At 52.2% G+C, this 10,816-nt stretch overlaps 2 protein-coding genes across 16 annotated transcripts in view; one reads left to right on the forward strand and one right to left on the reverse strand.

Annotated features, from left to right (window-relative positions):
• PIK3CD (phosphatidylinositol-4,5-bisphosphate 3-kinase catalytic subunit delta) overlaps positions 1-10,527 on the reverse strand; it is a 77,565-nt gene extending 67,038 nt beyond the window's left edge. For 5 of the 15 annotated variants that reach the window (XR_010148296.1, XM_063786548.1, XM_063786533.1 and 2 more), the window contains exon 1: positions 10,341-10,504. The gene's annotated coding sequence lies outside the window, so the exon portion shown is untranslated. Of the gene's footprint in view, positions 1-10,340 lie in introns of all 15 variants that reach the window. The other 10 variants (XM_063786541.1, XM_063786568.1, XM_063786504.1 and 7 more) reach the window with 7 other exon arrangements.
• LOC746645 (putative uncharacterized protein PIK3CD-AS1) lies at positions 7,028-9,544 on the forward strand. The gene is made up of 2 exons (XM_001160864.7): positions 7,028-7,901; positions 8,056-9,544. Exons 1-2 carry the CDS (start codon positions 7,663-7,665, stop codon positions 8,318-8,320), a joined length of 504 nt encoding a protein of 167 aa, XP_001160864.1. The 5' UTR covers positions 7,028-7,662; the 3' UTR covers positions 8,321-9,544.
• Positions 10,528-10,816: the final 289 nt, after the last annotated feature.

Here is a 10,816-nt window from a genome sequence, read left to right on the forward strand (position 1 = left end):
TAAGGGTTCAAGTGATTTTCCTGCCTCAGCCTCCTGAGTAACTAGGACTACAGGCATGCACCACCATGTCGGGCTAATTTTTTTTTTTTTGAGACAGAGTCTCACTCTGTCACCCAGGCTGGAGTGCAGTGGTGCAATCTCGGCTCACTGCAAGCTCCGCCGCCTGGGTCCACACCATTCTCCTGCCTCAGCCTCCCAAGTAGCTGGTACTACAGGTGCCCGCCACCAAGCTCGGCTAATTTTTTGTATTTTTAATAGAGACAGGGTTTCACCGTGTTAGCCAGGATGGTCTCGATCTCTTAACCTCGTGATCCGTCCGCCTCAGCCTCCCAAAGTGCTGGGATTACAGGCGTGAGCCACCGCGCCCGGCCAATTTTTGTATTTTTTTGTAGAGACGGGGTTTCGCCATGTTGGCCATGCTGGTCTCAAACTCCTGATCCTAAGTGATCCACCCGCCTTGGCCTCCAAAAGTGCTGGGATTACAGGTGTGAGCCACCACACCCGGCCTCTACTAAAAAAAAAATGTTTTAAATTAGCTAGGGGTGGTAGCATGCACCTACAGTCCCGGCTACTCCAGAGGCTAAGGCAGGAGGATCACTTGAGCCCATATAGTCAAGGCTGCAGTGAGCTGTGATTGCACCACTGCACTCTAGCCTGGGCAACAGAATGAGACCCTAAAAAGAAAAAGAAAAGAAAAGAAAAATCCTTGGCTGGGTACAGTGGCTCAGGCCTGTAATCCCAGCACTTTGGGAGGCCAAGGCGAGTGGATCACCTGAGGTCAGTAATTAGAGACCAGCCTGGCCAACATGATGAAACCCCATCTCTACTAAAAATACAAAAATTAGCTGGGCGTGGCCGGGCACGGTGGCTCAGGTCTGTAATCCCAGCACTTTGGGAGACCGAGGCAGGTGGATCACTTGAGGTCAGGAGTTCGAGACCAGCCTGTCCAACACGAGGAAACCCCATCTCTACTAAAAATACACAAATTATCTGGGCGTGGTGGCGCATGCCTATAATCCCAGCTACTCTGGAGGCTGAGGCAGGAGAATCGCTTGAACCCGGGAGGCGGAGGTTGCAGTGAGCCGAGATCACACCGTTGCACTCCAGCCTGGGCGACAGAGCAAGACTCTGTCTCAAAAAAAAAAAAAAAGAAAGAAAAAAGAAAGCAAGAACAAATCCTTGAATGGAAAGCCAAATCTCACCATGTAGGAAATGAAAGGGGAAAATACAAGGAAGAAATAATTAACAAGATGCAAGAATAAAGTCATTTTATATACAAATGTTCCTTAAAACTGCTAAAATGGAAAAAAAAAACCCCAAAAAAGTAGAACTGGCGACTGAAAGGCTGGCTGTCTGAAGTGGGGAGATAAAGGCATGAAGGGGTGGCTCAGCTGCCTTCCCGACTGTGCGCCCACGCTCAGCCTGGGAGGCACCAAGGAGTATCCCCATGTGCTATTCCTCTGTTTTCCCGGTGGATCTGGGCAAGAAGGGTGGGAAGGATGATGGTATGACTATAATTCTTGCTAAGACTGGTATAATGACTATAATTTTTTCTTGCTTCCCAATAGCAGCTCAATGGCACTTACACTGCCACTAAAAAGGATGCGTAGGTTATGAAGCAACGTGGAAAACTGTTAATGAGCCAATGTTAAGTGAAAAAAAGCAAACCACAAAAGCACATGCCTAGCTGCTCAAAAAAATTAAAAATTGGATTACCATATGATCCAGCAATTTGGGTATATACCTGAGAGAACTGAAGGCAGGGACTTCAACAGGTCTCTGTCCACCCACGTTCACAGCGCAGCATTATTCACAAAAGCCATAGAGTGGGAGCAACAGAAGTGTCCATCGGGTGAATGGAACGAAAGAACATGGTCCTGGCCAGGCGCGGTGGCTCACGCCTGTAATCCCAGCACTTTGGGAGGCCGAGCGAGCAGATCGCTTTAGGTCAGGAGTTTGAGACCAGCCTGACCAACATGGTGAAAGCCCGTCTGCTAAAAGTACAAAACTAGCTGGGCGTGGTGGCACATGCCTGTAATCCCAGCTACTTGGGAGGCTGAGGCAGGAGAATCACTTAAACCTGGGAGGCGGAGGTTGTGGTGAGCCAAGATCGCGCCATTGCACTCCAGCCTGGGCAACAAGAGCAAAAATCCGTCTCAAAAAAATACAAAAATTAGCCAGGTGTGGTGGTGCGTACCTGTAATTCCAGCTACTCAGGAGGCCGAGGCAGGAGAATTGCTTGAATCAGGGAGGTGGAGGTTGCAGTGAGGCTGAGATCATGCCACTGCACTCTAGCCTGGGTGACAGAGCAAGACACTGTCTCAAAAAAAGAAAAGAATGTAGTACCTACACACAGTGGAATGTCCAGCCTTAAAAAATGAAAGAAATTCTGATACATACCCCCACACGGATTAAGCTTCAAGAAACATGCTAAATTAATGAAGCCAGTAATAAAAAGACAAATACTGTAGGATTCCACTCATGTGCAGTACCTAGAGTTGTCAAAAGCACAGAGACAGCAGAATGGCTGCCAGGGCTGGGAGGAGAGGGGAGTTAGTGTTTAAGGGGAAAAGAATTTCAATTTTGCAACATGAAAAAAATGCCTGAGGGTGGGCGGTGGTGACGGTTGCACAATAGTGTAAATCCCACAGAACTGCGCTCTTAAAAATGCTTAAGATGGTCAATTTTATGTTATGTATATGTTATAATTAAAACATAAACATTAAGATAAAAAGCATATGCCTACTAATTACGACTAAATTATTTTTTATTTTAAGTGCTGGGGTACATGTGCAGGACGTGCAGGTTTGTTGCATAGGTAAACGTGTGCTACGGTGGTTTGCTGTACCTATCAACCCATCACCTAGGTATTAAGCCCCGTGTGCATTAGCTATTTATCCTGATGCTCTCCCACCCCCTACCCCACCCTCACAAGCCTCAGTGTGTGTTGTTCCCCTCCCTGTGTCCATGTGTTCTCATAATTACAACTAAGTTAAAATGCACATCCAAAAGAAGTTAATGGAAAGGATACCCAAATGGGCAACCGCTGTGTTGGGCTGGAGGGATGATGATAAATGACTTCTGTTTCTAATCCACTCCACACCAGCTCCTTTGCAGACACTGCATGGATTGCTATGTGCCTGGCACTTTACACAGGATAATATACAAAATCCTCAAGACTAACAGATAGGTATTGCTGTCTCAGTGTTACAACTGGACTCTGAGGTTCTGATGGGTTAAGTGACTTGCCCAAGGTCACCCAGCAGATAAAAAGTGGCTTGGTGGCCAGGCCCAGCACTTTGGGAGGCCGAGGCAGGTAGATCACCTGAGGTCAGGAGTTTGAGACCAGCCTGGCCAATATGGCGAAACCCTGTCTCTACTAAAAATACAAAAATTAGCCAGGTATAGTGGCATGTGCCTGTAATCTCAGCTACTCGGGAGGCTGAGGCAGGAGAATCTCCTGAACCTTGGAGGCAGAGGTTGCAGTGAGCCAAGATCCCACCACTGCACTCCAGCCTGGGTGACACAGGGAGACTCTGCCTCACCAAAAAAAAAAAAAAATGTGGCTGGGAAAAAACCCAGTTCAGCTGACTCCAAAGACAGTACATTTTCTCCCATGTGGCAATCCCCCTAAAACCACCACCTCACCCAGCCCCACCCTCACCTGGACATAAATGACTTTTTTTTTTTTTTTGAGACAGGGTCTCACTCTGTCACGCAGGCTAGAGTGCAGTGTTGCAACCATAGCTCACTGCAGCCTTGAACTCCTGGACTCAAGTAATCCTCCCACCTCAGTCTTCCACATAGCTGGGGCTACAGGCGTGCATCACAAGGCCCAGCTAATTTATTTTTATTTTTTGCAGAGATGGAGGTCTTACTATGTTGCCCAGGCTCGTCTCAAACTCCTGGGCTCAGGTGATCCTCCTTCCTTAGCCTCCCAAAGCATTAGGAATACAAGCATGAACCACCATGCCCAGCCATAAATGGTTTTCCAAAGTTTCAAAAACAAGGCTGATTATGCTTCTCTATTGGTAAGAAAGCACTTCTTCCAGATTTCATGACCAACATAGAAAAGAGCAATGCCCCCACTGTGGCTGATGCAAGGGGGGGGCCCAGCCCTTCCAGAAAGCCCTGGAGCACCTCACCCAATCATTCTCCCATGTCCTTATCCACCCCTCCTACAAACTTCAATGATTAATGGGGCTCCCCAAACCCCTCCCAGTGCCACCAGCCCCATACCATGTCCTGGGGTAAGAGGTGGGAACAGAGCAGTGTCTGTGTCACCATCTGAGCCCTCCCCCACCTCTGCCCAACAGATGAAATTTCAAAATGTGAGGGGCTGTGTGACCTCAGAGAGAGAGAGAGTAGCCCTGGGCTGGGAATGGGCTGCGGAGGGCAGGGACTGTTGTTGAAGATAAAGAGGGAGGAGTTTGTTGGGGAAAGTAAGAGAAGCATTTCTCCTCCTGAGCTCCAGAAGTTTTCTGCTCCTGGGACCCCAGGAGGTTGGGGGTGGGGTGGGGACTGCCAGTTCATAAAAGTTGGGGAACGGAAAGCAGGAAGGAGGCTGGGGTCAATGGTCCAGCAGAGACCACCAGGGACTCTGACATCTTTGCCTAAAGTCACCCAGGGGAAAGTGGCAGAACAGGGCGGCTTCCCTGCAAAGATAACCGCACTTCCCACCGTCCCCAGAAAATACAGAAAGACATTCCTGTTTATCTGTAAGCGGGCTGAATGGTGGCCCCCACAAAGATAGGTCTTAACCCCCAGGACCTGGACATTATCTGGAAAAATAATAATGTGGAAAATGGGTCTTTGCAGATGTAAGTAAGTTAAGGATCCTGAAATGATTTCTATCTGAATTATCTGAGGGAGCCCTAAATCCAACAAGAAGTGTCCTTAAAAGAGACAGACGGAGACCTAGACACATGGAGGAGATGCCCTTGTGAAGACGGAGGCAGAGACTGGAGTGATGCAGCCACAGGCCAAGATACGCTGGAGCCCCCAGAAGGAAGAGCAAAGAAGGATTCTCCCCCTACAGCCCCCAGAGGGAGCGAGGCCTTGCTGATGCCTTAATTTTTAACTTCTGGCCTCCAGAACTGTGAGAGAATACTTTTTTTTTTTTTTTTTTTTTTTGAGATGGAGTCTCGCTCTGTCACCCAGGCTGGAGTGCAGTGGCACAATCTCAGCTCACTACAACCTCTGCCTCCTGGGTTCAAGTAATTCTCCTGTCTCAGCCTCCCGAATAGCTGGGACTACAGGCACGTGCCACCACGCCTGGCTAATTTTTGAATTTTTAGTAGAGACGGGGCTTCACCATGTTGGCCAGGCTGGTCTTGAACTCCTGACCTCAGGTGATCTACCTGCCTCAGCCTCCCAAAGTGCTGGGATTACAGGCGTTAGCTATCACACCCAGCCCATTGCTGTTGTTTTCTTTTAGTGACAGGATCTCGCAATGTTGCCCAAGTTGTAGTGCCATGGCTACTCACAGGCTCAATCATGGCTCACTGCAGCCTCAAACTCCTGGGCACAAGTGATCCTCCCACCTCAGCCTCCCAAGTAGCTGAAACTATAAGCATGCACGTTTCTGTTTTAAGCCACAAAGTTTGAGGTCATTTGTTACAGCAACCACAGGAGGTTAACACTGGTTGAGCATCCCAAATCTGAAATCTACAACGTTCCAAAATCCAAAATTTTTGAGTGCCATCATGATCAAATACAAAGCTCCTTGGAGCATTTCGGATGTCAGATATTTGGATTTGGAATGGTCAGTTGGTAAGCATATAATGCAAATATTCCAAAATCCAAACTCCACCCCATTTCTGGTCCCAAGCATTTTGGATAAGGGATACTTAACCCGTACAGCATCCCTCCAGGACCAAAAATCCCAAATAGGTCTATCCCTTTCTGCATCTCCTCCTCCCCCACCCTACTCCTGGCACCGCCCACTCTTCCGGCATTTTCTCTAAGTGGAAGCAATTTCCCCCAATATGAGTGAAACAGAAGCCAACTGAAACACCACTTTGGAAATGCCACACCCTTCACTCTGATCACTCCCCCTGTGCTCAGAATGTAATAGGAAGGCCGCGCATGGTGGCTCACGCCTTTAATCCTAGCGCTCTGGGAGGCCAAGGTGGGCAGATCACCTAAGGTCAGGAGTTCGAGACCAGCCTGGCCAACATGGCAAAACACTGTCACTGCTAAAAATACTAAAAATAGCTGGCCATAGTGGCGCACATCTGTAATCCCAGCTACTCAGGAGGCTGAGGTGGGAGAATCGCTTGAACCTGGGAGGCAGAGGTTGCAGTGAGCCGAGATCACACCATTGCACTCCAGCCTGGGCGACAAAGCGAGACTCCATCTCAAAAAAAAAAAAAAAAAAAAAGAAGAAGAAAAAAGAAAGAAAGTAATAGGAAAAGGGACCCATTTCCAGGAGCCCTGACCCTTATCCGAGGTGGTAAGGTTGTGACTTCTGGGGAGGGAGGGGAGTTTCACGCATATCCAGCCAGTGCAGCTGGAAGGGGAACTTTCACAGGCCCTAGGGACTGTGCTGGCCCTCAGGGAGGGGAGAATGGCCCATTATTTTGGTAGGACCTACAGCAAGTCACAGTGTTTAGCTGCAATAAAAAAGGGGGGGCGGGGGGTTCCTGGGTTTTTTATTTTTTCCATCTTGAAACTAGCAGCATTTCTGCTATGATTGCCGGGGATTTCCACCAACCAAACTAAAGACAATTCAGTCTTAGCGTTAACTGTAGGGAGAGAGGTGGCGTTTTGCCACCTTCGCTATTTATGAAACACTGTCACCGGTACCAAGATGACAATATTTTCCTCCCTTTCAAACAAGCCAGGCTCTGCCATCCTCCAGTGGATAGGGCCCTTCCTTATCTCCTCCATCCTGGGGTACTGCTTCTAGACCATCTTCTCTAACAGCTTTGCTGAAAAACACACTTGTCCCCTGGGGAGTAGCTGAAGCCACCCTCCTGGCTGAAAGAGCTTTTTTTTCTTTCTTTTTTTTTTTTTTTTTGAAATGTAGTCTCACTCTGTTGCCCAGGCTGGAGTGCAGTGGCACAATCTCAGCACACTGCAACCTCCACCTCCCGGATTGAAGCGATTCTCCTGCCTCCACCTCCCAAGTAGCTGGGATTACAGGTGCTCATCACCACGCCCAGCTAATTTTTTTTTTTTTTGCATTTTTCGTAGAGACAGATATTCACCATGTTGGCCAAGATGGTCTTGAACTCCTGACCTCAAGTGATCCACCCACCTCGGCCTCCCAAAGTGCTGGAATTACAGGCGTGAGCCACCGCGCCCAGCCTGAAAGAGCCTTCTGAAGGTCCCACGTTAAGGAAACATTTGCTGGGGCCCCAAACCCCACCATCAGGCCCACACCGGCAGCTGGCCTCAGGGAGGGCGGGAACTGCTCTCTACACAAAAATGGTTTTGAAAATAACCCAGCCAAAGGGGAATTGCTTCATCCGTTGCACATTCACTTCTCCCTTTCACTGTGCAATTTAAGTAAAACAAGGTGAAGCAGGAACCGACTCTCACCATCCCCACTCCCACCTCCATGAATTCCATCGGACACTTGTGCGAAAGCGGACTGGCTCTGGGGTCTGGCCTCCAACCATTGGTGGACTGTCTGTCCTGTAAGCCCCCCAGGGGCTGATGCCCTCCCAGTCTGCCTGCCCTGTTCTTAGCACAGCCCCTGGCCCCCCGTGTGATCTCAGGAAATACTTGCTAAACATAGTATCGCAGGAGAAACGGAGCCCACAGCTTAGTGCAAAGACCTGGCGGCGTGGACTGAGGCTGCAGAAACGCAGAAACGCGCTTTTCCTGCCAGAAGGGGACATCTGCGTGGTCGGGAGTACCTCTGGGGCACGTGCCCTAATTCCAGAAACATCTAAGTGAGTAGTGTGGCCAATGTAGTCTGTTTCTGAACAGGGGCTGAAGGGTGGGGGAAGTGGGGCTCAGAAGGAGGCTAGCTTAGTTGTCTCTGGAGCAGGCAACTGGGTTGTTGTATTATGTTTCTCAGAGATGGGCTCTTGCTCTGTCACCCAGGCTGGAGTGCAGTGGCACTGTAATAGCTTACTGCAACCTTGAACTCCTGGCTTCAAGTGATCCTCCCGTCTGGGCCTCCCAAAGCACTGGGATGACAGGTATGAGCTACCGCTCTCAGCCACAACTGGGTTTTAAGCGCACTCCTCCAGCCCACTCCAGTGTCTTCCATCATTCTGTGAAAGTACCAAAAGAGGACCAAGCCCAGGAAGCCGCCAGCAGGCCTCTCACCAGCCAAGATGGCTGGAATCCTAATATCAAGAAATGAAACTCCAGCAGGCCATGGAAATGCTAAGGGGTTGGCATTTCTGCTCTAGAGAGAGCCAAAGAGAAAGCTCTATTTATATCTCCTTGCGTTTGGTCGCAGCCTCATCAACCAAAAGAACCTTCCTCATCAACCAAAAGAACCTTCCTCATCAACCAAAAGAACCTTCCGCCCCACTCAACACATCAATCAAATTGGGGAGGGGGTGTGAATAGCAGCAGCGGGTGTTACAGAGGAGTCTCAAGGGTATCTTAGAGGGTGCCTCTCTGAAAAGTCATCCCCTCCAAATCCCCCCCAAGAGAATTACTAGGACATTCTCCTTCCCCCCGCAAGCAACGGCACCCCCAGATGATTAACGTGCTGGCGTCGGAAAGAGCTGGGATTCTGGAGAAACTGCTTGTAAACTGTGTGGCTTGGTGAGTTATTTAACTTTTCTGAGCCTTCGTTTCCTTAACTGTAAAATGAAGACACCACCACTCAGCTCCTACAGTTGTCCAACTGAAATCACCTAGGTAAGAACGACCAGTTCTTTGGGGAGTAATGTCCCGATGGTACCATTCAATTGTCAAGAACACCAAGGCACCGTCAGGCACCCGGGCGGTATCCCACTCTCCTGGAAGAGAGCAGGGGGTTAGCCCTTGGTTTCAAAGTCCTTAGGGAGCAGTAAACCTTCCCCTCCGAGAGCCCTGAGAGAGGAATAATTGCCCCTTCCCACTCCAACCCACGGCACACCCGCCCACATCCACGTGCGGCTGTGCCCAGCATCTCAGAGATAGGACTTCTCAGGAATCGGCGGGAAGAAGCCCCCTTGATGGAATCTGGTGGGGTTCAAGATCTGCAGGTCCCACCTTCCAGGGAACACCTGCACAAGTGAGACCTGCCCGATCAGCCCCGCGCTCCATCCGCAAACTGGGCAGATCCCAAGGGTGCCACGCGAGGACCCTGCACCTTGGCCGCTCCAGGGCGCCCCCCACCCGCGACCCCGGAAATCTCGTCCCTACCTGCTTCACCCTCGCCCCACCCACAGCGCACTTTTCGGGACCTCCCAGCGGCCCTTCCCCGGTTCTCTGGACCCCCGTCTCCCCGCCCTGCAACGCCCCCATCCTGGTGCCCACGAAAGGTCGTCCCAGTTCTCCTCTTCTCTACCTCAAAGGAGGAGGTGCAAATGAGGAAGCCTAAATAAAAACAGGAAACTCGATTTTTTTAAAAAGCCTCATTCAGGCTGAATTACGGGTAAGAGTATTTTTTTAAAAAGTCCGGAAATGCAAAGCTGGGGGCGGTTTTGCCGGCGTAACCCCGGCTCGGCCGCAGATCCGGAGCTGATCTCGCCTGCGCCGCTGCAGCAAACGCGGCGAGCAACGCGGGAGGCCCGGGACTGGGAGGCGGGGCGCGGGTCCACGAGCCGGGAGGAAGCCCCGAAAACTTCCACCCCGGCCCCTCTGCAGCTCCGCTCCCCACTTGCCCAGGCTGGGAAGGGCGCACAGGACCCGGGCGCCGGCGAACTGTGCGCAGCCCTCTCTCCGCGCCAGGGCACTCGGGCGACATCACCAGCGCGCTCTCTGTGGACCCCGCTGCCGTACAGAGGAGGCCCCTGGTCCTCTAGTCAGCGCTCGGAGCGGGCGCACGCGCTGAGCGCTTCCAGTATCCTCGCGCCTCAGCCGGCGCACGGGAGGCCGCACCGCCGCTGTGAGCGCAGCTGAAACCCCGCCGCCGGGCCAGGCGGGCAAGGCGCGCAGTGCAGGCGCCGGGGAGCTGCGCACGCCCCTCTCGGCGGGCCCACGGGGGACGGCCCCGGGCCTCTAGGGCAGCCCCCGCCCAGGTCCCAGCAGCCCGGCCCCCGGGGCTCCCAGGGCCCGGCTCGCTAGACTCGGGGAGGCGCCCAGGGCCAGGGCGCACGGGCTGTGTGTGCCGGAGAGACGCCCGCCAGCCAGCCCCGCGCCCCCGAGCGCAGCCGCAGCTCCCAAAGCCCCTGGCCGCGGTCCTCTTCCCACCTCCCCTGACGCAGCCAGCGGCGATCGCTTACCGTCCCGGCGCAGCTGGCAGGGCTGGGCGGCTCTGCTCGCGGCCGCTCGGAGCGACTGCGCTGGGCGCGAGTGAGCCTCGAGGGAGGGAGGCGGGGCGCGGCGGGGCGCGGCGGGGCGCCCCGCCTGCCGCCAGCCCGCACACTCCACTTCCCACTTTGTTTCCTTTTCACTTGCAACAGGAAAAACAACAGGTCCCCCAGGGCCTCGCCTTCCCCCGCCGCCCACACCCCCCAGTTCGCCTACCGCTAGAGGGGCATCATCCCAGGTGCCTCTGGAAGCTGCACCTTGCTTGCCCTTCTACAAAACAAGTTTTCTTTTTATGCAAAGGAAAACAACGAAATAAAGGTCCTAGGCGCCTTTAAGCGCTCCGCCTTCACGCAGGAAAGAATTTCAACAGGAGCGGGAGAAAGGCTGAGAGCAGGAGAAGAGGGGGTAACCTGCAGCTCTAGGCACCCAGGGACCCCAAGCGCCACTG

Source organism: Pan troglodytes, chromosome 1, assembly GCF_028858775.2.
Source record: "Pan troglodytes isolate AG18354 chromosome 1, NHGRI_mPanTro3-v2.0_pri, whole genome shotgun sequence".
Lineage (NCBI taxonomy): Eukaryota > Metazoa > Chordata > Mammalia > Primates > Hominidae > Pan > Pan troglodytes.

Bases quoted from the DNA above. Each gene is read 5' to 3' on its own strand.
- LOC746645 (XM_001160864.7), top strand. From the start codon at position 7,663: ATGCCCTCCCAGTCTGCCTGCCCTGTTCTTAGCACAGCCCCTGGCCCC. The intron at 7,902-8,055 runs GTGAGTAGTGTG...TCTGTCACCCAG, and splicing joins CTAATTCCAGAAACATCTAA to GCTGGAGTGCAGTGGCACTG.